This window comes from Lutjanus erythropterus, chromosome 13, assembly GCF_056507025.1.
Source record: "Lutjanus erythropterus isolate fLutEry1 chromosome 13, fLutEry1.hap2, whole genome shotgun sequence".
In the NCBI taxonomy this organism is placed as follows: Eukaryota; Metazoa; Chordata; class Actinopteri; order Lutjaniformes; family Lutjanidae; genus Lutjanus; species Lutjanus erythropterus.
The window spans coordinates 31,022,670-31,050,176 of NC_139329.1; the positions used below are offsets into that span (position 1 = coordinate 31,022,670).

Genomic DNA, 27,507 nt, shown 5'->3' on the forward strand with positions numbered 1-27,507 from the left:
AAAAGAGTGTCATCTGCTGAATGTGCTTGTGGTTTTGGTGAACTGAACCAGTCAGTTTGCACTAATGACTATGAAGATGATTGTTCTTCAGTCCTGACAGACTTAACAATGCTCACATTGTCAACTGGTAAAGAAAGTGTGATGCAGGCTCACAGAAATGTTGATGTGATGTAGCCTAAAAACCTTCTTTGATCAGGCAGGATGAAGTTCATAAGCAGGGCTACACTACAGATTGGAGTCTCTGCTATGGTGAGAAACAGACAGACAGGTCTGTGTTATACACACTCATTCTCAGGGATAGTTCATCCAAAAATGAAGTCATTGTCTATTCACCGGGCAGCATGGTTCAAAGTTCGAGTGGGTTCTCTCCGGGTACTCCGGCTTCCTCCCGCAGTCCAAAGACACGCAGCATAATAGGCTACTTGGGGACTAAATTGCCCATAGTTGTGAACGTGAGAGTGAATGGTTCTTCGTCTCTTTGTGTCAACCCTGCGATGAACTGGCGACTTGTCCAGGGTGTACCCCACCTCGCGCCCAGTGTCAGCTAGGATAGGCTCCAGCCCCCTGCAACCCTTCAAGGATAAATGGTTATGGACAATGAATGAATTAATTCATATCTATTCACCCTCCCACTGCCCATTGAAAGTTGGGTTTAGTTTTTTAGTCCACAAAACACTGCTGAAGTTTCACAGGAAACATGACATGACATGCCAAGTTGCCTAAAAAAAGAGGTTAGTGGCACCATGTTTTTAGCCTGAATCTTCACTGTGGATCCTTAGTTTGGAGCCACATTCATGTGCACCTGCACACTGTCTGAAGTGGGTGTGTGTGTTGTGAGGGTGTGCAAACAGCATGTCAGGACTTTAGGAGGCTTGGATTATGCCAGACCAGCAGTATGGAGGTATTTTTTTCTTTCAGTTGTTTTTTACATTTGAAAACTGGTCACCATACACTCACATTGTTTGGGAGATTCTGCAACACTGTTTTCCCGTGAAACCCCAGCAGTGTTTTGTGGAATAACAAAATAAACCCAACCCTCAATCGGCATGAGGGTGAATAGATAAGGACTGAATTTTCATTTTTTGGTGAACTAACCCTATAATAACTATAGATAAAAGTTATCCTTGCTTTTCAAATTAATACAAAAACATGAATATTGCACACCATTTAGTATTGGATCAACATGTAGAGTCCAGCATCCCTGGTAAGAGGTTGTTCTATGTAAACTTAGACTTTAAAAAATGGAACAAGTAAACGTGAAATAGTTCATTTTTGATACCATGAACTCGATACTAATTAAGATTTAAGGTCAGATAGAGTCAGAGTGGTGCTATTGTGCATGTTGACTCACTGGAAAGCCTCTGCTACACTAAATGGAACAGGACCTTAATTGGTACCATCGGTAACACCTGTGTTTACTCTACTGTTTCCTGCAACATGGAGCCATGCCTTGTCATACTGCAGCACGGGCTGATGGCAGCAGATGAATGGCACAGCGGTGGGCCTCTGGATTTTGCCGGGGCATCTCTGTGCATTAACAGTCCCATCAGTAAAATGCACCTGTGTTTGTTGTCTGTAGCTTATGCCTGTCCATACTATAACCCCACCGCCACCATGGAGCACTCTGTTCACAGTGTTTACATTAGTAAACCAGTCGCCCACACACGCTCTCTGCCATCTGCCCGGCACAGTAAAAACTGGTATTCATCCATGAAGAGAACACATCTCCAAAGTGCCAGATGCCATTAAAGGTGAGCGTTTGCCCACTCAATTCAGTTACAACAACGAAATGTGGTCAGGTTAAGACCCTGGTGAGGACAACGCCAGGGCAACAGTTCTGGTGGACATTCCTGCAGTCAGCATGCCAATTTCACGCTCCCTAAAAACTTGTGACATCTGTAGCATTTTATTGTGTATTACAACTTTACATTTAAGAGTGGCCTTTTTTTTGTGACCAGTCCGAGGTACACCTGTGCAATGATCACACTGTTTTATCTGCATCTCAATATGCCACACCTGTCAGGCAAATGATTTATTTTTTAAACGTGCACAAAATTTGTATCCACAGAAAAAGTAAACAGAAGGATTTATATTTTTGAGTGTAGCTGCTTCATCTCACTGTTGTTAGCGTGCAGAGAAAATACCATTGGCCAACCAAATAACATGATCGTAAATGTGCCACATGTATGGACTTTAAAGGATTAAATACTTTCCTGTAGTTTTTAGCAAATTGCTGCAGGATGGTGTACAGTATGTGGGATTGACTCAAAATAATGATAATAAAAAAAAATACAGTTCCCATGTTCCTGGTAATGACAGACCGTGTTATCCAGTGTGACTCATTAATGTGTTTTTAATAGTTTTTGGACAAAAACTGAACTCTGTGGCACCGAGGAAAAAGCAGGTTTTGGCTACGCAATAATTGTTAAACGGATCAATTCATTGTTGGTTTGGTTCTTCTCATGGGGTTTGTGGCTGTAGGGAAAATATAAAATTTCTCCACTAGACTTTAAGCATTTAAAAGAAGTGTGTGGCGGTGCCTGCATCCACAGAGACCACACCCTTTTCTCTTGATTTTACTGTGTTCATGACACTTTACCATCTCCAAATGTTGGTGTTTTATGTCCTGGAAATTAGATGTTATCATCTATCTGGTGTATTTACTAGGAGCTTGGACAAATCCTACTGATTTTACCTTAAATAGAGGTTTTCAAAGCGAGAGGTGGGAGGCTCCAACCAGTTTCAGTGGATGGAAAAAAAAAAATACATTAGATATCAAAAAGAGATCACGGTGGTTCCCAAACTTTTTCTGCGCCTCTTCAGAAACTGAAAAAAGTTCAGGCTCCCCCAGCCCTTAGTTGTTATTATCATTAACAATAATTAAAGACTGAAAAAAGGATTCAAGTTGAATTTTAGTGAAATAAAAGTCAGCATGACAGCATCAGCAAACACTTGTTTACTTCCCCTACATAAATCATATTTATTCAGCTTTGTTTCACTCTATATTTCTCCACTGGTCATCCATTATCCTTCTGCAGTGCCTCAGCAGACAAATCCTTTCTCCTCTCTTTCCATTTAGCCCACTAATAATCAATAAAATATTGCCTCGCAGCAGAGAGCAAAGTCAAATGTGAAACGTCGACTCGCTCCATAAAATGCCTTATTTTCTCTTGTAGATGCATGCAGCAAGTGCTACAAACATTGAAAGTAGAGATAGGAAATAGTTATCTGTGTACAAATGCCTCCAAGCCAGAAAACCTTTTGTACTTCTTTTGTACTCTCCGTGTTGCTCTCTCTCAGTCATGCTCCGATGGGGATAGAAGCGTGGTGAATGAATTTTAAAAAATCTCAACAGGAGACAAAACTGACACATTAAAGGCAGAACCATTTAACGGCTGTGTGGAATATCTGGGGAGAATGTGCATAAAACAATGAAGCCGCGAGCAAATGGCTCTCCTGCAAAAGGATACAGCTCGAGTGTATGGGACCTTTTCATACAGCAGTCTTCTCTACCACATTACCACACTTTAAATACTCTTGGCGATGAAAACTGCAGCTAACTGAGGTACTGGAAATCCTGCAAACCATATTTTAAATAGAGGACAAAGGAAGCTTCTGAATGAATGATAGTTTTATACCCAGACTTTAATCCAGTTTAAAATTGACTTCTGAAATATTAATTTTGCTTCTCATGTGCAGGCTTAATGGTCACTCTAAATGCTTGCAATAATAAAATATTTACCAGCACACGTAACATTTTATGAGCAAATGACTAATTAAAAGTGTGGAGTATTTTATTAACTGACTACATTTCAAAACCAGATTGATTTCCCCAGGACCACACAGTGAAACAAAGGTCATACCGAGACTGTTGAATGTAACACAACAATTTTTATTTTTGTTAAATACTTTGATTTATGACAATCCAGTTTGCAGAAACACCTTTCCTTCCCTTTCCTTTCCTGACCACATATTAATTTTCACTTTAAAAAGCATATGCCACATCTCCCAAAGATTGAAAAGGGCTTGTGATGGACTGTTTTTTTAAATGGTTATTTAACCATTCTTGTCATGGTTTACTAAACTTTAATAGTATTGTCAGAAAACACTGATATGTTTGCTTGGTTTCCCAGATGCTCGCTCTCTGCTCTCTGGTTTTGTAATTTATTGGGAATTCACTGCATTACTTAATTGGAATAGACCTGCTGTGTATATTCCAGTTTCTTGTTTTGAGTTCTAAATATACTTATAGTATTAAAATAACTGAAATAAATGAAATTAAAACAAATGGAAGAGGAACAGCAAAACCTTTAGCATCTGCTAAGCACCTCATTTGCACCTCATTTGACTTTGTTTTGTCTGGAGCTATTTGTGGAATAAGGAAACTTAAACTTAAAATGAGAAAAATAAATAAACAAACAAAAAAAAATGCAAAATATATAAAAATACAACAGAAATAAAATAATCAGGAGAGATTAAGAGGTACAAATATTAAGGTGAGGAACTCTTTGTACATTTACAATATACAGAATAAGTTGTTCTAAAAATATACAATATACTTATCAGCAGACTGTGCAAAATGCAGCAGGATAAATGAAAAAGTAAAAGCCTATCAAGATAAATTTTATTTTAATTTAAAAAAAAAAAAAAAACAGACAACCTTAAACTTTCCAAAAATATAAACCAGTGTAATTTTAAGAAAGAGCCTTTTATTTTATTCCTCATTATTCATTGAGTTTCCTCCAGCGAGTGAAACAGCGCCCCTCTGGTTTGTATCGGACATTGCAGGCGGTCAGACTCCTGAAGAGCAGACAGGTCGCAGGTGTAGTTGGCCTCCTCTGATTAAAAATATCAAGAAGAACCAAACTGTTGGATGTGGTCGATCTCCTGCCTCAACTGAACTGTGAATGGGCGTTTTTTTTGTTTTTGTTTTTTGATTAAAAACTCAATTAAACTGCACAGGAAGTAGTTATACTCTGGCCTCACAACTTCACAAACAATAGAAGAAAGTTAACAGCTGTTTTCCGGTGCTGCTAACAACATCAGCCGCCGTGCTTCTGTCTGACCCTCGTTAGCTCGCAGAGATGAGGAAGATGAAGAGGAGTTCTGCCAGAAAACCGACTACAGAGGGACTTAACATGACAAGAAAAGAAAATGAGCCTCAAAAAAAAGTGAGTCAGATACACCCTCTCTGTCTGTCTGTCTGTCTCTCTATAGATGAAACTAATTATAACGTGTGGCTGGTTTGTTTCTACAGTAAATGTCTCTCTTTGCTTCCTGCTCCTGGCTGCACTCTTGTTGATGTTATGGAGGTCATATGTATTGCATCTTGTTTGTTATGGCGTGCTGTCTACACAGACACAGTTGCTTGGTACAGAGCCTGCTTTGACTAAGTTGAAGTTTGAAATTAATTTTCACCTGTAGACTGTTTGGTGTTTGTGAATGAGTCAGTGCAAGATGGCTGTGAGAAAGTGTGAGTCATTAACAAATGTGCAAGTCATGTATTTGATGCATGCATTTATACCGTCTGATTTGATCATAGACATTTATACCTGTGAATAGTTTTAGTGTTTGAGTGATCTGTACCTGTGTAGCTTAAGCTTTGTGGTGATGTATATATTTTGTGTGCTAAGAAAATGCAGTGAAAAACTATGCACGACATGTATCTGTGATATATGCCCTCTCTGATTTTGTCTGTCATTGAGGCCCAACCGATGTCAACACTGATGTTGCAGAGTAAATATATATATATATATATATGTATATATATATATATATATATATATATATATATATATATATATATGTATGTATGTATGTATGTATGTATGTATGTATGTATGTATGTATGTATGTATGTATGTATGTATATATATATATATATATATATATATATATATATATATATATATACATATATATATATGTGTATGTATATATATATATATATATATATATATATATATGTGTATGTATATATATATATATATATATATATATATGTGTATGTATATATATATATATATATATGTATATATATATATATATATATATATATATATATATATATATATATATATTTATTGATATATCAGCGGATATTGCTTGTTTGCAATGATCCCTTAAAAGTGGTTAACACAGGTGACAAAGATATGTAGCGTAATTTGTTCCACAACCAAAATTTCCATTTGACGACGAATAGAATTGATCATGTAATGTTTTCAGCCAGTATAATGCTTTATGTAGCAGTATGTCGTTTTGACGATTTACTTTAGCCTTGTTTTTACCAGAGTCTGTAAAAGGGTGCTATTGCAGGTGTTTTAGCTGTGTGCTAACTATGAAACAGGTCAACTTTCACAGGTATTTTAGATAATTAGAGAATGCTATAAATAAAAACACACATAGAGCAAAATATTTGTATATATGATAAATTGACGGGGAGTAATTAAGTATTTAAAAGTACACAAATGCGACTTGGAGCAAAAAAAAAAAAGAAAAATCACACACCACCGAAGTGTACAGTAATATTATGTTTCATGATCATAAAAAGTTTTTATATCAAGTGGGCATATCTGTCCATTTTCACACACTCTCTCCCTCCCTCGCTCTCTGCTGCGGGTAGATTAGATAAGATAGATAAGTTAGCCAAAGAGACAATGCTAAGCCTAACTAAACTTAAATAAAATCAAATCAGATCAAATCAAATCAAATCACATTAAATTAACTTAACCCTCCTATCATTCTCAAATATTACTAACACATTTTACCCTTGGGGTCAATCTGACCCCAGGGATATTTGCCTCCAGAAAATGATTTACAGAAAATTGTTGACCAAGTTTTTGTGTCAGGCACTTTGTTTATTTGTTGAATATATAAATAACCACTTGATAATGAAACCTTGACCTTTCCTCTAGCACCACGATCAGGCCGAACTTTTAAATTAGAATTAATTTATCTTGAAAAGTTTTCATCCTAATCTTCTCAAATTTACTGACAACATTAATGACCACAAGAGTATGAACCCTATTGGTTTTGGTGATGATTTGACCTTTCCTTCAGCGCCACCATTAGGTCAGTTATAGAGTTAGTGTATCTTGAAAATATTTCATCCAAATCTTTTCTAATTTGGGGTGCACATTCATGACTCTCACAGAATGAACCATATTGATCGATGTTGGTGACCCCCCCTCCTTTCCTCTCATAAACATATTTATTTACTTATTTTTTTCTCCTTTTTTTTGTAACATATTTGTGGTTAGTCACTATAAAGTCTCACTCTCCCCTCCTCTTTTGTTATCCGGGCTGGGGACCGGCAGTGGCAGAGTTAAAGAGTTTTTTTGGTTGTTTGTTCTGGTTGTTTTTACAGCATTCTAAGGGCTGTTGTTTCAGAATAGCAGACCATTGCTATGGATGCAGTTGTGATCACAGACTATTGATCAAAACCATCAAGTAACATAATTTTAAAATCAATCAATCAGTCATTTTTTTTATTAATATTTTGTGTCAAATAATTGATGTTTTTTATAAGTCGTGTAATAAGTGGGATAATGTGCAGTTAGGGGGTCATTATAGCAAAATAATACCCTTCAGAATGATTCAAGACCCCTTTGCTGATGGTGCAGGGCATAAGGAGGGTAATTTTGGGTGCCCAAAAACAGCGTGATTTCCAGGTAAATGGGAGGAAACCGGAGCTCCCGGAGTAAACCCATGTCATCACAGCAGGCAGCCCTCAAACTCAGAAAGGCTCGGGACCGAGAGACGAACCGTTGCCTTCTGGGTATGAGGCCAGACTGCTGAGGTGACCCAAAGATCCTAAGTCGTGCCACAAATCTAGGTACCTTTTCTTCCTCCAGAGGAAGAGAAGGTAACCTCGACATGAGGCAGGATTTCAGGATTTTCTTTTTTTTTTTTTTTTTAAAAAGCTGCTTTTTGGGGCAATTTAGTCTGTCCAATTGCTTGCTATAATAATACCCTTCAGTTAGTCAGTAGTTATCAGTTCTTCAATCAAGATGGTGCAGGGCATAAGGAGGGTAATTTTGGGTGCCCAAAAGCAGCGTGATTTCCAGTTAAATGGGAGGAAACCGGAGCTCCCGGAGTAAACCCATGTCATCTCAGCAGGCAGCCCTCAAACTCAGAAAGGCTCGGGACCGAGAAACGAACCGTCACCTTCTGGGTATGAGGTCAGACTGCTGAGGTGACCCAAAGATCCTAAGTCGTGCCACAAATCTAGGTACCTTTTCTTCCTCCAGAGGAAGAGAAGGTAACCTCGACATGAGGCAGGATTTCAGGATTTTCTTTTTTTTTTTTTTAAAGCTGCTTTTTGGGGCAATTTAGTCTGTCCTGCTTGCTATAATTAAATTAAGAGAAAGGAACTATTTGTCTTTTTCTGAAGGGCTTTAAGATGGCGTTGCCCACAGCAGAGAAGAAGCGGCTCAAGGCGCAAGGTTTTTTTGAATGCATGCGATATTTGAAAATGGATACAATATCTTCTTGAAATTCTGGTGCCTGTAAGCACATCAAAGTGAGCACTACTTCTGGAGAGCCCCACTTCTCACATAAGTCTTTGAAAATGGCCTTGTCCATGTAATTTAATATTTCTGGGGTGAATTTGATTTCTTCATATTTGACCTCTTCCCACATCTTTTCGAACAGACCCATAATGATGCCTTTTGGGTCATCAATGGTCAAAATCACTCCTGATTTCCTGTAGATGCGTGATACCAACTTCTCGAGGATTACCATGAGAGTCATTTTGGTTTTTTCTGTTGGTGCGTTTTCTTGCTTAGCAGATGTTACAGGTACAGGTACAGGTACAGGAAAGTCAGTGTCCATTAAAGCACGCATCACCCTCTCACTGTAGCTGCCAGCCTGAGTGTTAAGCCACCAGGACATCAGTGCCATAAAACACCACACTTTGATTCTTATGTCTTCGTACATGTAAGTATATGCCTTCATCCTAATTGATCCCGGGATGATATCCGGTATTTCATTCATCATGTGCTCATGGATAAGGTCAGTGATTGCGTATGTGTATGTCAGCTGTTTACCTTGCATGTTTTTGAACTTCCAAAGCTCACAAATCTCATCTGTTTCATGTTGTGTTTGCTCACTTCCTGGCAGAAGGAGAGAGTCAGCTCTATGCACGAGCGACTGCAATGACTGCTTGCTCTTGACTTTGGATTCTAGGTGGAATTTGGCCTTTATCTGTGTCAACATGCGATGTATCAATGCATTGGCAAAAGTCTTCACAAAAAAATTCTTGATCTTCATCCCCATTCCGTCCAGAGACATTTTCTGTTGAGGATCTGAACTGTCATCTGCAGAATCTACCTGCTCTTGAGTGTTGATACGTTTAACAATTTCCTGGGCTATGTCCTCTGAAACACTTGCAATCTCCAAGGAGGTTTGAGATTTCAGTGACACGTAGTCAAGGGTTGGGTGACCATCTGACAGAGGTTCTGTGATTTCATTTGTCTTCTTACCTATTATTTGCTGGACAACTTTAGTTGTGTGTTTGACAAAGCTGTCCTCTGATGAGGTTTTCTCTGATTTATCTGTTATGCCTGGAGACTTGGAGAGACCTGGAGAGCTTGTCTCTGATTCTTCTGACATGTCATGGCCACTCTCTGCATTAATGATGTCCACATCCCCTAACAGAAGGCTCTCTGAACTCGTTTTACATGGCTGACGCAAGTTTTTTAAATTGCCCAGGAATGATTTTAACATTTTGCCAGCGTGAAAAATCATATTATTAAGTCTTGTGGGGGGAGTAATGCGCGGATAGATTACAAACTCTGTATTATCTAAACCAGTGCACCGGACAGACTTAATACTTTCTGCAACCTCTTTTGCTAAAATGTCCGACAAGCGGTCTGAGCTGATGCATGAAACTCGCTCTTTAATGTCCAGAAAGTTCTCAAAAGTCTGATGGATCGTGTCGCCCATAGTGGACCGAACACTTTCCTGAGACACGATTGTATCAGTCCTGTCCTTAAAAGCTGCCATGAAGGCGTCTGACATGCATCTGACTATGTCTAAAAGCAGGATTGCCAACAGAATTTTCGTGCCATCATCTGGGGTACCTGATTTTAGCAATTGCCATTGTTGTGGTGTTATTTTCTCAAAAAAGGACTGTATCACTGGGCGAATGGTATTTAAGTTAATCTGCTGTTCTACCTCCTCTGTTGGTGATGTTTCTGTTTTATCCATTTCGGCTGTTTGTATTATCAGTTAACTTGAATTTAACTTCTAACTTCTAAAGTCTTAAGTTTCACGTACAGCAGTAAAGTTCTGTTACACTAGCGGCTGTTGTTTTGTGATCTAATTAAAGCTTGCAGAAAGTTTGACCTAATTTTGAGCTGAAACCATACCCTTTCTAGAATCTGTGATGTCATCACAGTCATTCTGGAATCTGTGATGTCATCTAAGCAAGTTGCCCCCCCCCCCCGGCAACGGTTGCTAGGTGTTTTTTGGTTTGTTTATTTTTCTTTTCTTTTTTTTTTTTTTTTGGGGGGGGGGGGGGGGGGGGGGGGGTTGGATTTGTAATTTATTGAAAATTTGAAAAAATAATCCAATTGTAAGCTTTACGTTTTCAAGAGTAGTCAATTTAAAATGGTTTGAAAAGAAGGTGATATGTTTCTATTTTTAATGGAAATTGCTTTCAGGATCACAATGTATTTATTGTGATAAACACTGTATTGCAAGATTCTTGCCCATACACAGACCCTCTCCTCTGTCAGATGTCCCTTGACAGGAAATGTGATTTGACTTTAGTAAAAAGAAATCACAAAACATCAACCAGCAAATTCTCTTTAAGAACAAAGATCTACATACTGGTCACAGCCACGCTGCACTTAGTTTTAGTTAACTGAGCTGGTTCCACTAAAAGAACAGTTGGTCCTTGTTGTTTACCAGACCAGAAACATTCTTTTTTTTTTTTATTATTTTAGATTTAGTTTTTCAGCTCATGAAAGAACCAACAAATCCTGCTCACTGTTGATAACTTATACTGAATTTATTTACAAGTTTTGGTCCTAAGACCTTCAAAGTTTTCCTTTCAATTTCCCGGAGGATAATTCTGGTGCAGCGTAAAAACAGGTGATCTGATGCAATTGCGTAAAAAAATTTCTGTGTGCAAGGATTTTGTAGTAACCTGCTGCTTTTTTAAATTCTCATTTTACTTTCTATCTCTTTGGCAACTCTTTGGCATTCATTTTTATACAAGGTGTGTCTGCACATAGCAATACCCCTTGTACACTTTGTAACATTATGTTTCTAACATGAGTCCTTGCTTTAAACATAATTAACATTTCAGCCTCAAACAAAATAATCCACTACCTAATATAGATTTATGCATTTAATCAAAATAATTATTCTGACAAGAGTTGGGGAGGATGACACAGCAGAAAAATTAATTATGGTAAAATGTTTCATTTCAGTCCATCAATAATTATTGATTATTTTTAATGAAGACCAGAAGAAAAAAGGTTGAATTTTTTCACTTTCTTTTGAGTGTAACTGCCTTTAAACTTAACAACTTTATTTGTCGAGGTACACAGGTAATAGACTTAAAAAGAAAAAAAACAAACAAACCCTCCACGTTGTTTCTGTTCACATATGGAGAATCTGCAACTGAACATCACTTGTTACAGGGTTCCTGCACAGTGTGGAATAGTATAGAATTTGATTTAAATAATTTCTCAATAAGTATGGAAAAAAGAAAAGAGCAAATATTTGATTTTTCAGACTATTGCCTCTAGTTGTGATTTTAAATAATAACTACTAACAGCTGGGTTTTTTTGGGGTTTTTTTTTTTTTGGGATAATTCACCACGTTTACAGTCAGGTTGGCAAACCCATTAAAACGTGCAATAATTAAGGCTAGTGTATATGACTGAGTGGCATTAGAATGTGTGAAAGACCACAAGTTTGGCCTTTTATGGCTGAAAATTCTCTCTGGCGGGGTCCTGGCCGTGGATCCCCCTAGCTGGCTACTTTTTCCCGTAGGCGAGACTCCATATCCAGTGGAGCTGTCCAACTTTCTGTGTAGGACACAATGGCCTCAGTGGCTAAATGCAAGTTTTCCGAGGGCTGGCTTAACAATCCTAAAAGTTAAGCTTGGTTGACCCAAGATTTGCGATGGAAAAAAATATGATCTGAAAAATCTTAAGACAAGTCTGGAAATTTTAGTGTGGAAAAAAAATGTAATTTTGAAATGGAAAATGTAGAGAAATACTCCTGTTAAATGATTGGTTGTTTGTGTGTCACTTAACTACTTTCATTTTATCAAACAATTTTCTTTTTGGTATTGATGAAACATCTATTGCTGATGCATATCACTGTTGTTTTTTCATCCAGGCCCAGGAATCCATTACAAAACAATCACCAAACTTTCTAAACAAAAACAGAGTGCTTGAATTTAAATGCTGTAGAAGTGATGTTTTTAAGTACCTGAACCACCTCTCCAAAAAGTTAACCTCATTTGACCGGAGGAGATTAACAGGGATTAATATGAATTTACTCTTAAGTTTGGAAAGACAAGCAAACAGAAATTTTAATCCAGATGTTTCCAATTTGTTTAAGATGATAACAAAAGTATGAAAATTGCGAGGATGGCTGAGCTACTTGTATCATTCCATCAGTTCATGAGATGACAAATAAGATTTGTTTGTTTGTTTAGCCCTCGTTCTATGTTATGGATTCATTTGACAAAACATGTCAAGAGTAGAGAAAATCAATTTTCTCCATTTTGAGAACAGTAATTACCTTCCTCCTTAGATAAGTTTGTATTCCCCAGAGTTTAACTTAAATTAAATAACACAACATAGAGGTTAGAAAAGGTTAAAGCATCATATTGATTTGAGAGGTAATTAACTTACAGATACCTTAACCAACAGCTCACATGCTCAGATGAGACAGGAAGCTCATTTCATGGAGCTATTTTAGCAGAAAATGAAGGGAAACTGTGGATAATGGACAGACAGATGGTCAAACATGAATATCCAGTAATCACAAACAGGTTTTGGGCGTTTCCCTTTGAACAAATGAGCATTTCAGGCTCAAAGTCCCACTTAAACCTCTTCACACGGCAATTCATCTCAGCAGTGAGTCGTCTGTTTCTTTCATCCAGGTGAAACGTTTATCCAATATTCTCGGTCCTCAGCAACTCCCCAAAGCAGCTTTTTAAGTTCCCTGAATGGCTACAAATTTAGAGAAAAGCACTTGCAGAGAGAGACCACTCTTTCATCTCACCAGGCGGTTAAATTAACTCCCATACACTCTTGCAAAGTGAAATTCTCCTCATGACAGTTTTTTTTATGTTACTTCATTGCTTAAAAAAAAAAAAAATCACTGACTCATCTGTTTGTCCTAATCCTTTGGTCTGCAAAGACTTCTGCTGATGTGGATTGTTTGCTGGTTTGTGGTGAGGTCTCAGATATTTTTGTGTGGCTGCAACTAACAGTTATTTCATTGTTGGTTAAACTGTTGTGCCGCTATTATTTTGTCCACCCCATGTATTGATGAGGGTCAGCTAAATGAAACAAACACCTCTGTGTATAATTCAATACAGTTCAACAGCATCCTCCAGTTCGACCATAACATTGAATCAGCAGGATGGTTCTATTAGATTGCATTCATCTTAACTACAGTAGGTGTAATAAAGCGGCAACTGAATGTAGATGTTCTCAATATGTAGGTGTCCTGCCTGGAACAATAACAACAAATAATTTGAAATATAATCATCTTCTGTCTACTGAATTGGCATGATGATAACATGAGTGAAACATCACAATGGATGATAATATCGTTACTGGGTCTTTGTCTCGGCACCGCATGCCTGTAACTTGGTTTTGTTTAAAAAGAATATTATTAACAAAACATGGACATGTAGTGCAGTGAATGGCAGTTATGGTTTATTTTTATTTTCTCTCCCACACGTCGGGAACAGAACTAAGGCAACTCTGGGGGGACGCACAACCTAAAATAGAGAGGGCTTTGAAATCACAGTGTTACGAGGGCAGAGGACTCAGTGGTCTGTGACTGTCAGCCATCACAGTATACGACGCATCGACCTTTACGTTTCAGTACACACTTGTTCCAAATTCTTGAACAAAAATATTGTCATTCAGGATTTGGTTCAAATGCTGCACTGTTATCACATTTACTATTAAAACTTCTGCTGTTTTACACTAAAAGACGCTGCATTTAATTTCTGATTTCATCATTATGAGTAGGGCTGCACAATAAATCAAAATATTATCAAAGTAGGAATAAAACCAGGTGCAACATCCAAAACAAAACCGCATTAAGTACTGTAGTGCTGCAGAGATACACTCACCTATAAATCTTGTTCTCCTGATGTTAAGACAACATGTTTGCTTGATACAGATCCCAACAAATGTCACATCATCTTTTTTTCCCCCCATGATAGTGAAAATTGTGATGCAAAACTAATCATTCCCACTAATCATTAATCATATTGCAATTGCAATATCTGTTAAAATAATTGCAATATTTTTTACCATACTGAGCATCCCTAATTATGATCTGTACTAATAAGATACAGGATTATTAGGGACGATATGGATTTTTTCTTAGTGGTGTGAATGTGTGTGGTTGAGTAAGTGAAGGAGCGTGAATGGCAGACAGAGTAATGGTGAATGCTAGTAGATCAACCCTGCGGTAGGCGTCACATGACCGTGATCATGTGGTTATCATTACAGTCCTAGAAAACAAGGAACATTTTTTGTGGTTCATTTTTTCCGCTAAATGCAGGAATAATGATATGAAGTTTACCTCTCAGGTACCACATTTCCCATGTTTACTTGATAACTGAATTATGATTTGGTCAGTCTTTTTTTGGGACAGTTTGACAATTGTGTCAGTATTTAATGTAATGATGAGGGCCTGTACACCCTAATGGGCAGAGCCTGGCGCTGGTACTGCAGGAGGTACAGATTGGTCTCCCATTTTAGGCCACTTATACTACAAATGTGTCCTAACAGTATGTGTCATGTATCGCATGGCTGACATGGCTGTCCATAGTGTGTGTTTTAATGACTCTAAAAATGTTATTGTGAAAAAAGTTCTCATATTTTGCCCATAAAAGGAAAGATTAAGAAATAAGCAAGCATTGTGCAAAACATGGAGTTGTAGTTTTGTATATATCTGATATGGTGCCTCACGACACATTGTTGAGAACCAGTAGGGTCAGTGATTGTTTAGACGCCTGCTTCTGACTTGGCTGACATATCAGAACAACAGGTAGGACTCCAATTACTCCTCTTGGCAGTAAAACAACCTTTAACCTATTAAGTTCACCCCATAATGCCCAAGGACAGAGGTGCAACAAAATCAGCTAGTAATTTGCATTTAGATTGTGCTTCTGTACTAAAGTATGTGAATGAGCCTGCCATGGAAAGAGCTAATCCACCCTCTATGTATGTTTCAGCCTAAGTAAGATGTATAAGGCTGTGGAAGAAGGCTTCTCTGCCGGCACACCCTCCGGATGTAAACACTCTGATTCAAGGCCTGAATGAATTGATTGAGATATTTTGCCAGTGGGGTAATAGACACGTAGCATTTCCTTAAATTAATCAAATGAATATTTATTAGGCTCTGCAACTGGATATAAATTAAAAAGAATTTACATACATAATGGCTGTGTTTTTACTGCAGCTGGAAGATTAACTTTGGTGCGGCAGGACATTTCAGTAGTGAAATTTTGAAGCATTTTCAAAATGCATGACTCCGACCGCTCTGTAATTCATGTTGAGCAGCTTTACTTCGGTCCCATATGACTCATCATGCTTATTTTGGTCCAGATAAGAAGCGTCACCGTGTCTGAAAAGAAAAGTAGAGTATAGTGAGTATAGATGAGATGAAAACTCTTTCATTGTTTCTATATCACGGGTGCATTCTGTCCCACCAGGAGGCGTGACTCCTTCTATTAGATGTATTGATGAAAGCAGCTCTGGCAATCAAGTCGCATGGACCAGGCCATTCATTTTCATTAAGAGCTCGTATTTCTTTAGGCTTCAGAGGGCTGGAGAGGAGCAGACCATCTGTGAGGCTCGCAGTGGAATCATCAGCACTACCTTTCTGAGGATTACCCCTCAGTTTATAGGCCAACGCTCTGCTCAGCTCACTTTATCTGATGCATGGCTCTGCCAATACGCACCGATATCAAAGCAGAGTTTGTTGTTGTGCGAGTCTCGGATTATTAAAGCCGTCATATTACCATATTTACTTAAGAACACCTAGCTGAATGTCAGATGTGACTTGGTTATTGCCTGAGCTTTATTGCACTGTCTATCTGTCTCATTACATTCTGATATCGTAGTAATTTGACAGAGAATGCGTTTGGAAAAGATTTGCTTCTTACAGACAATGGCGCTTCTGCATATTATACTTCATACACGTGTTCCCTGCTCTTTTTTCGTCTCCTGGGTCTTCTGAATATGAATAGACAGGTTGAATGAAATGATGATATCTGTGAATAGCGTCTGTGTCTGAGGGCCACGGCTGACAACAAATGATAGCGTATCCCCCCCATCAAAAGGCTCATTATTCCAGACAATTTCAGTACATTCATTATTTGCAGCGTTTCTTCATTCCCCCGCTTATTCCTTGTGTAAAGGGTATCGTTCAGCTGTCTTGCAGTCAGTTAAAATAGTGGCAGATCTATTCATGAGGGTCTTTAGTATTTCTCTTTCATCCACAGTCAACAAGCCCAGTTCAGAGACTTGCTAATGGGATAATGGTGTTGTAAGAAGACATACTCACACGCCAGTTTCTCCACATCTTTCCCACATTGAGATTGAATAACAACAGGACGAATAAGTAACTATGAGAAGTTCATTATGCATCATGCAAGGCGCATTTATCTGTAAAAACCCCAAAGACGGACAGATGCTCTTATTCAGCTCCGAGGCGTCATTAGAGGAGCAAAAGATGTGCAGCTAATGCACATAAAAACAGTTTTTTTAATGTCTGAAAAGGTGTTCAGTGATAGATACATGCATATAAATTTGCCTGTTATTCTGTGAAAATGCCAATGTGATGCAACGATGGATAACTGGGCAGACAGTCAATTTAAAGGGATAGTTAGGATTATTTGAATTGGGGCTGTATGAGGTACTTATCGATAGTACGGCTGTGTGATCAGGTGATACAGTATGTCTCACGACAGGGGTTATGATTCAGTATATTGTGAAGATGTAAGCAAGGTGATGTATTGCTATTTTTAGTTTCTATTTAATGGAAACTATCATAGTATAAAAAACACAAGTGAGTTAAAAGAGATTCAGATCAGTGAAAATGACAACAACACTGCTATCTGGCTTTCAGACAACACAAAATGAACTACTGCCACAAAATATTTGCATGTATCATGATCTCACAATATATTGTTTTTGAGAATCAATACAGTATCATAAAACATAATATTTCAATACTCAAGTGTATAGAAATTTTCTTAGACCTCTAATCAATAGTCAGTGTGTTAACTACAGTAGATGGCGGCGGATGCGCTCCCCGATTGGAGAAACGGAGGTCAGGGTCAGCAGCAAAACATCAGTATTGTTCAGTATCAGTCAATTACCGAATAGTTTAATACTATCAGCCAGTTAGGGAGAAGTTGTAAAACAAGAACCATAGATTCTGAGCATTTACTCCTGCCAGGGAGCTCCTCTTAAGTGGCTAAAATACATTTTGCCGCCGACCCTGTCCACAGCAGATCACTGCTTAGCTTTCATACTGGTGCTCCTCTCTGCTTCTCCAAACTGGGAGCGTGTCTGCTGGCATCTACTGTAAGTAAATACACCGACTATCAATAAGTATCTCATACAACCATACTTCAAATAATTTGAACCATCGCTTTAAAGGTCTCGATATTTATGATGTAAATGGTAAAAAAAGAGAGCAAATTTATTATAATTGTAATTACAGGTTACAAATAACACATTAATTATACTAAACCTCCCCTGGTATTACTCATTATGACAGGTTTACATAATTTATGAACCATTTTGTGGAAAATAAACATCAAGTAGCACACCCACACATTATTGATTCTACGCACACACATATGAAACTTGTGAAGTCTGTTTGAAAGTCTGTAACATCACTCAAATCTGCATATTGATGGGGCTGCTGATTATCTTTTGTACTGACAGCAGCACTTTACATCACAAGCCTAGTCAGCAGGCAGCACCTTAATAGCTCCTCCCCTGAGCTTTTTACCTGAAGTAATACTTGATTAACTAATCTCATTCCATTATACCTTTTCAAAAGCCGCATTTAATTATGCATTTATTCACCAAAATGGCAGGCTAATTATAAACAAAACTAATTAATGCAATGAGGAAAAAATCAACAATTGACAAGTGGTTGAAATCATTTTTGAAACGTGCTGTATAAATCAAGACCATGCTTAAGAAACATTTTATTAAATTCTGGACGTGTTAATTTATTTCAACAAATTATAAAGATAATGCGCAAACTACCAGTTTTGGTGGATCCAAATTTCACGTCTAATCTGCATATTTGACTGATTTTATAATGTTAAACCAAATTAAAAGAATATGTCAGTCAGAAACACCCCTGTCAAAATTAAATCACTAAGTATGAATGCTAATAGGCAACAGTTTCATTTGCTGGTGCAGGTTCTGTTCTCTGTATTTCTCCTGGTTTTAAACCAAGCCACAGCCAAAGATTCAGCGAAGACTGTGGTTGAGTTCCCCGGAGACTTTCAGAACAGAGCCCTGCAGTCACTGAGATGTAGAATATACTGTAGGTACTGCAAAGGAGATGCTGCGATAGTCTGGTTAATAAGAATCCAGAAAGGAAGAGACCGGAGGCTGGAAGTAGAGGGAGAAATGAACACGACCACAACCAGCTGTATATGGGAGTAGGTGTAAGCAGCATAGACAGTAACAGCAGTGTATACCTGTTCAGGTAAGCAGCAGCATGTAGCGGTGTGGACACAAGTGGCATTTGAAATTAAATGTTCAGGAGTCAAACATGACTGGAGATTGTTTAGGTCAGTTGATGGTCACCTGATTAATTGTGCATCAGTGAACTAATCACGGTTAAATAAAAAATGCACTTTTTCATCTGCAACAAGCCCTTTTTAAACCTGCAGCATGTACTTCTGGAAACTGAAATACTTTCCTTTCAAAATGCACTTTAATGCACTGTGCTGCTAATCTGTATGTTTTTAGTTGGATTGGATGTTTGTTGTTTTTAAAGTTTTAAGGGAATTTTAGAAATCTATTGGCATTTTTTTTATTAGAGATGTCAAGATTCTCCAAATCCATGATGTAATATGACTAACATATATTTAATAGAAACTAAACTTCAAACCACAGAGATTTGAAGCTACAAAAGTACTGAGAGCTGAACTCAGGGAGACTTGTGAGAAAACTCTGTGCTCCCACTCGCTTGATTGAGGGGGGAGTTGTAAAGGGTTGACCGTCCTGGAGGAGACGTTACTGCAGTCCACTTAGAGGCAGGTGGGGCTGTCTTCTTCTCATCACTCGTCTCAATTGCTAATGTTGAATATCCGTTGTCATGTTATAGCCTTGTAATATTTATCCTTTCATAAAAATTTTAATTCCTTTTCCCCTTTAATGATGAGTTTCCCTGTGGTATCACAAATGGTATGAAATTATATTTTCAAGGTATTGCATCAAAACTAGAAATTCTAGTATTATGACAGCTCTGGAAATGGAAATGCAAATTGTCAACTATTTTGATAACTGATTAATTGTTTTGAGTCATGTTTTAAGATTTTTTTCCCCCACATTTTCAAATCTGAATATTTTCAGGTTTCTTTAGTCCTCTATGACAGTAAACTGAATTTATTTGGATTGTGGACGAAATAAGTTGAACTAGGGTGTCATCTTGGGCTTTAGGAAACACTGATCAACATTTTCTGACATTTTATGGATCAAAAAACTAATCAATTAATCAAAAAAAAAAGATAGATTACTCAACACTGAAAATGATCATTAGGTGCACTGTAAAGATCGACTTTATGTTCATGATCACTGATCCACTGCGCAAACTTAATTTCCCAGCTCCATGTGGCACAAGCCAGTGCTGTGTGTGCAAACTAAATTTCAAAATAAGAGATTCGATACACACAGCACACATTTTCCAGCATTCTCCATCTGTTGTGAGGTGGTTAGAGATGCTGAGGCCCCATGTATAATTCTGACAGGTGCCTTTCTCCATCCCACATGCAGCTGCCAATGAGCCTGTCAGCAAACAAAAGAGGAGTTGGCATATAGGAAACAACAGCTGGTGAGTGCTAATATACAGGCCCACTGAACTGCCAGTGCCTCTGTGGTACACATATGCACTCTCAGAGACATGCTCAACCCCAGCTTTGAGCCCCTCCAGGACCTCCAGACAGCCTTGCGGTCTTAATCCTAAATCTGGGTTCATACCTTCACCACCTGTGTTGCCATGCTTTCATCCAAAGGCTGAATTAGGCGAAACATACAGCTGCAGCCAGCATATGATTGGATGCTGATGGGCAGCATTAGGCAATCATTTCTTCTGCAGCCAAATTTTGACAAATGCAGTAACTGCGGTCAATAAGAGCTAATGTCTCCGGTTGTGGAGGAGAAGCATGGTAATGAATCATTTACGGTGGTAATAGTGTGTGAACATCTACTGGTGAATAAATAAATAAATCTGTTTGAAAATGTGTGCGCACTGTGAGAAAATCTTAAGAAAGGAAAATTTGCAGGAGCCATTTCTCTAAGATGATCACCAAAATAACAGTAACAGTATTAAATATTTAGTTTTAGTTAACAAGTACAAGATTCAGATTTGTTGAATCATTATCATAGTGCATTCACTACTTCATAGCATTTTTTTCTTTCACAGTTTAGGGCAGTGGATCAAGCTATAAACACAACACTGACATACTGTCACTTTATAAAGTTAACGTGGTGAATGTGTTCACACATCCAGCACATACAGCAACATTAGAATAAATTTTGCGTTGGCTTTGCGGCATCCCGACAAAATATATGTCCAGTATTCACTCTCCTTGTAGCTCTGATCTGGTCCCCACCATTAGAGGTCTGCAGGCCTGTTGGGACCAAAGGACCTCGACACACTGTGTCCACTGTGTCAAACATAATGCACGTCAAACATGCACGCAGATGGAGAAGTTGGGAGTGTGTGAAGTTCCTAAAAGTTTCTAATGTTTGGCTGCATTTTGGAAGAGTTTTTATTTGATTGCCACTACAAACAACAGTCAGTTGGTCATGTGCAGTACTAAGAAAGGTAGGCCATGAATCTTTATTTAATGGAGGAGCGCACGCCAGGTGTGCTGTACCATACAAAAACAGTGGTTTTGCTGACAGCATCTTTCTCGGAGCACAGCCAGTTGTGATCGCCCATTCAGAGAGCTCAAAGTAACATTGGTGTTGTCTTGGGACAGGGCAGGCTTGGGCTGAAAAACTGTGGACTTTGTTGGGTTGGGGCCGGTGTAGGGCTCGAGGTTTTGACTCGTACAGGGCTCTACCCACCATCACCTGAAAAATATCTGTCTCTATAGTAAAGATGCTTTAATATATTCACTAGCTCTCTTTTTTATGTGGTGCTGGTCAGGTAGTGCACACTGGATGTGTAAAGATTTTTCACTAAAAATAGCTGCCTGCTGTGGCTGGAAACCAGGTCAAATGCTAAAATGCCTTGTTAGAGCTTATACCCCTTATACTCCTTTTCCATACACATGTGCTGGCTTGACTCTGTTTCTGGTGTGTCTTATGACTGAAGAGTTTACCTCAAGTCGAGCGGCTGTGTTATTTTGTTATTTAAAATATTTTATTATGAAGCGGCCAAATCAGGAAATGTTGGGTTTTCAACAGCAGTAACTTAACACGATTCCTATACAGCCAGTAACGACATGAAACAGCAAGGGAAGGCAGGACTTAAAAACAGCGGCAAAGCAGGGAAACTATACTTTTAGTATTGTAGTATTGCTGCACTTTCTCTCTGTCCTTTCTCTTCAACAGTCTTTTCTCATCACTCATCTCATTTGCTCAGGTTGAATCCGTTGTCATGTTATAGCCTTGTTATATTTCTCTTTTGATAATTTTTTTTTTTGTCCTCTCAACGTCCATTTTTCCCCGTGCTATCGAAAATGGTATGGAATAATAATATTTTTCAAGGTATTGTATCACAATGACAAATTCTAGTATCACAGCAACACTGGTAATGGAAATGCAAATCACGGTTTGACTCCGTACAGCCAAAAGTGCCAATGGGAAAACCTCATTAGGAGTCAGATAACAACTCTTTGTGTTTTTTTTGTTAATGTAGGCTAAAACTTGATCAAACTCACTGTCAATTTTAGTTACGGCTCAAATCCAACATCACACAGTATCATTTCTTGTTTAGATCTTTATATCTCCATCAGTCACCTTCTTTCTGTTCCAGTTTTTCTCAGCCTCAATCCGTATTACCCAGATAAATTACACAAAACCCACAGACAAGCAGCCAAGCTCCATCTGTATTCACTTCATCCGGGGGTCCTGGCCAGGTACACGGCCCTGTGATGTCACATTAAAGCTGCTGGAGTCGGGGGATCTGGAAAAGAGATGAGGGAGCAGGAAGTAGGACATGCAACAAGAGGGGTAAAAATCAGCTTAGAAAATTTCCTCAAGGGGATGAAGGTATCTTCACACAAACAGTTGCCTCACACAAGCCCCCACACACACACACAGGCGCGCGCTCACACACACACATGCAGTCGCAAGGTTCAATGGCTGTTGTGATCCATTAGAGGAATAAGAGGGGCGTGTGGCAGGGAGAAGACTATAGATCTCAATGCAAATTCTCTGTCTCCTGACAGAATGAAAAGACTATTCTTTAGGGGAAAGCATGCGGCGGTGGCAGTAGCGGGTCGGCTTCACTGGGGCGAAAGAGGAAGGCTGGTAAACAAGAATTAAATGATGCCGAGTGTGCGCCGCGGCTGCCGGCATGACATTTCTGCTCTGTGAGATTAATAATGAAGGAGATTACAGGCACCTCGATGGGGACACACAAATGAGACAAAACCCAGGAAGATTATTAGAAGGCTGACAGCCCACGTCAAATAACGGAGAGCCCGAGACAGCTGTTGTGAAATTAATATTTTATGGCCCTCCATCAAAGACCGCAAGGAGGGATCTCGCTGCTCACAACGTGGTTGGCTTTATATTGACAAAACTAGCGTGCCTGTGTATTGAAAGTATGTGCCGGTTGTCATTATCACTATATAATGAGGGACAGCGCGACTGTAGCATGAGCTGAGAGAGTGTGAAATAATTCATGCAGGGTATAAAGAGTTAGATTGTTTTTGTAAACCTCCCAGGAAGGAGGCAGGAACACACGAGAGGGTGCAACGGGAGGTCACGAATGACGTGTATGCCAATAAAGATGTTTTACTAAGTTTTATAATAAGCTATCACGCAACTCAGAAAATCGTTTGGAGGCAATCATAAATTTTGATGCATCCTTTCAAGAAAGCGAAATAAATCTTTCTTTGCCGTTTACAGCTGGCTGAAGGCAGACTAACACGTCTGAACACCGTTAGCATTCCCCTTTTAACAGCCTTCAAATAACGTGAGGAATCTTGATGCAGACTGACAGTGAGACAGGATCAAACAGATGTGGATTGACAGGTGAATTTAATTTGCAAGTTTTTTTCCCCTCATTTAGCTCTGAGTGTTGATTTTGATTTCTGACAGACGCATCAGCTTGCACTGCCAATTCCACTTCCCCCCTAAAAAGGTGAGAAAGTCGCCGCTGATAGACATCTCGTAGATGGGTTTTATATCTTTTAAACAGACAATGCATTTGTTTAAACACAGGCCAACAGAGCAGGTTAATGTTTGTTTTCCTTACCGTAGGGGACAGGATATGTGCTTACATACTATATCAACATAACCAGCTGTTCACAGAAAAATAATCACCTCTTTTGCAGATGTGGCTATTCCTTATGACGGGGCCAGCTGAAATGTAAGCTGTAACGTTCGCGTTGCATCTCTGGCATTTGAGCAAGAGGCCAAATGTAAATAGCTGGTGATGGGGGGTGATACACTGTTATGTCAGGCTCCATCTCAGTCAGTGTAGCTGAAGGTCATTCAGCTTTGTAAGAAGTGTTCATCACCCGCCATGCGCGCGTTGTTACAAAGGCAGATCGAATTCATTGCTTTTCATTTGCAAAGTGCATTTCATTTCACCACAGTATGAACCCCATAATGCATACAGCAATGCAGCAGCATACTGTAGATGTGATATGGCAGACTTTGAAGTATTCTTGCACCATGCAAGAAACTCCAGTGATTAACTGGAAATATGTTGTTTGATAGCTTTCCTCCAGTGTATCTTAACCAACAGAACTGCCTCTGTCATCAACAAGCAAAAGGCAGCTTCTTAACATCGGTTTACCTTTCTGTCTGAGAACAAGAATCTTTGTCTTTGTATGAATAAAATTTGCATGAAATGTACACTGAAATTTAACCTTTCAGGCCTGTAGGAGATTAAAAGCGAGCATTAGAGTGAATGGAGCATGAGATGTAACAATGTCCATGACTCTCTTAAAAGACGCAGGTGGATGTCAAATTGTCTGCTAATGTCATGTCTGTTGAAGCTGCAGAAGACAAATAATGCCTTATTGATGTATGCTTCATAGGACCATAATGCTGTCATTACATCTACTCCCTCCTTTGGGAGCTGCCTCACATGTTCTTATCTACAAATTTTTATTTCAGATTTTCACATTACGAGGTTACACTGATAAAACTGTCTGTCTAGTGTGTATCTGACAGATTTTTGTTTTTTAGATTACAGCCCATAATCTACATGCAATTAGGTAGTGATACAAATCATAGCCGAAACACTGGGGGAGGAAGAGAAGAAGTAGCCATTTTCAGTATTTGTGATTAGAGCTACAAGGATTAACCTGATAATTGTTTAGTAGTCAACTATTAATTTAATAAAGTAATTTTTTAATCAAAAAAGTAAAAATTATTTGATTTTAGCTTCTTAAATGTGAATATTTTAATATTTCTTTACTGAGTATCTTTGGGTTGTGGACAAAACAAGACATTTGAGAATGTCATCTTGGGCTTTAGAGACCAGACAACTCATCAATTAATTGATAAAATAACTGACAAATAATCAACAATGAAATTCGCTACAACAGAGGCATTTAGGAATAAATTAAATTGTAAGTATTTTAGTAAATTACAGAAAACGTTGGCCACTGAAAATAACGGATTCTGATTGGTTGAAAGATGTGGATTAACTTTTAAGTTACCAGACAGTTTAACCAGCTAGTGGTATTTGTGTAAACACACACAAAAAAGGGTTGAACTGTTGCTCAGTGAAAAACCACACAAAATCTTTCATATTTGCATTACCACATGTCCTAATCAGCTAATTATAGGATGGCAAAAAAGAGGACTAACTGTAAGTAGAGGACCTAAATAAGAGTGTTTCTTAACTTTCTTTCTTATTATCTTTGAAGGAAAAACAGCAGAATGTCACACTATTTTTCATTCTAGAGATTGAGAGCAATTTGCAAAAACTTTTCTTCCTCTCAGGTTTCAAAACTGGTCAGGATTTTAAAACTCTGCTTGGCGTTGTAAATCTCTTCTTGTTTAGCTTGATGTTAGACAGCATATGCACACGGTGGGAGTTCTGAGGCTCAGGAGCTTTTTTTTTTTGTCCTGTGTGAGCTCAAACTTAGTTGAAATGAAGAACTGATATTTCTTAATTTGGGTTGATGGTTCTTAACCGCATGCCATCCATCACAGTCATGGATCGTACAAGTTGTTGGATATTATCCTTGACGTAAATTATGAAGGATTTAGGGTGTAAAATCTATCTTCTAAAGTTGTGCCATGGCACATGTCAGTGAAATGGCTACATTCCATTTAGAAGTTCCCCTGCCAGGACGCCTCACTGATGACTGCAGTGCAATCAAACTATCATCAATGTTATTAGAAGCACCTGTGCCTTTCTTGTTATGAAACGTTAAAATGTCCACCGTGAGAAAGGTCTGCAAACTATCACACTGCTTTATTACCTTTATGATGGATCAAAATATGCTTCTGCTATCATTAAGGCCCATTTTGCACCTGTTATGGTTCATCTTTAGAAATGAATTAAATAAAAATTTCCTGTTCCTGTATCTGTGTCAAACATAAAGTGTGGAAAACAATGCACCTTTTTAGACACCGTGTACAGTTTATGTTCTTTGAATTATAGATCTATATAAACTGGAAACATCTGTGTATTTTTTAATTTAGATTTCACATCTCTTAAATTTCTGATATTAACACCAATATTTATCTGATCAGAATCTTTGCTAATACTTTTATGTGCTGAAATTCTCTTTGTGCTCACTGTTCTTTTATCCTCATCAAAAACCACCAAAGATAGGAAATTAAACAGGATGGTCATATTTGAATGAAATATTGAGCCCTGTGGATCACTGGTAAAATTAATGCAATGCATTAGTCCGACAACATGACCACACATGAATGACTATCAGGTCCCTCTGTGTTTCTGATCACCAAAAGAAATATTAGACAAGCTATTCAGCTTCCACTGTTGAATGGAATCCAATTTACAATATGCCTACAAGACCTTTTTTATAGTAATATGAGGTGAGCTTCTGCATGTGTGAGGGTGGAGGACCAGAATGGGAGAGAATATTAGAGAGGACTACTATTCATACGCACGCTACAATACAGTATGCTTATTTTATAATAATGGGATGTCGAACAGCGAACAAAGCCAATCTGTGCCATAAAGCCTGTGATGGTACACCCACTTGTCTTTTGTCTGAGCGGCAGCATGTTATGCCAGTGTTGAGTAGTGCCTGGCAAAAAATAAAATGACAAAATTGTATTTTGCTCAGACTCTAGCATGCAGTACAGTAGTAAATGTCCACTGTGATTATGATATGAAAAGAAAACCCAAGAGAGTATGGCGCATCTTTTCAAGAACACACACAAAAATACATTAAGAGCTGATAACCCCTGAAGCAGGTTGGGACTTTAAGAGCCACATGTGAATGTGAGTAAATTTATAAAAGCAGGACAGGAAGCATCTCCAGCCAGTGTTGAAAACAGGAAGAGAAAATGTAGCTGTGTCATGTGAAACCCGTAGTGTTGTGTTCATTTTAATGTCACCAACAGTTTGAGTTAAAACATTTTGAACTTGCAAAGACTGGGGATTGGGGGGAAATTGATACAGCATAGTATCACACCATTTTGTGTGCCAATATCGTATCAATAGATGGATCCCAAATTGATCTTTTATTATAGAGATTATTAAGATTGCAAATGCAAGTCAAGTTAGTGAACAATGCTGAGTTTTTTCTTCTGTTGAGGTCAGCAGAGGTCACAATAAGCAGGATTGGTTGGTCACATAGATGTATTATAATGAACTATATACGGAACGCAAAGATGGCACCCATCCTGTCCAATGA

At 38.4% G+C, this 27,507-nt stretch overlaps 2 protein-coding genes across 4 annotated transcripts in view; one reads left to right on the plus strand and one right to left on the minus strand.

Moving 5' to 3' along the window:
- gxylt1a (glucoside xylosyltransferase 1a) overlaps window positions 1-27,507 on the plus strand; it is a 98,661-nt gene that overhangs the window by 26,230 nt on the left and 44,924 nt on the right. The gene's annotated exons all lie outside the window — the stretch shown is intronic.
- On the minus strand, window positions 7,546-10,319 carry LOC146316845 (uncharacterized). Its single transcript, XM_084734131.1, has one exon. The coding sequence runs from the start codon at window positions 10,207-10,209 to the stop codon at window positions 8,359-8,361; it is 1,851 nt and encodes a 616-aa protein (XP_084590257.1). The 5' UTR covers window positions 10,210-10,319; the 3' UTR covers window positions 7,546-8,358.

Bases quoted from the DNA above. Each gene is read 5' to 3' on its own strand.
- LOC146316845 (XM_084734131.1), bottom strand. From the start codon at position 10,209: ATGGATAAAACAGAAACATCACCAACAGAGGAGGTAGAACAGCAGATT.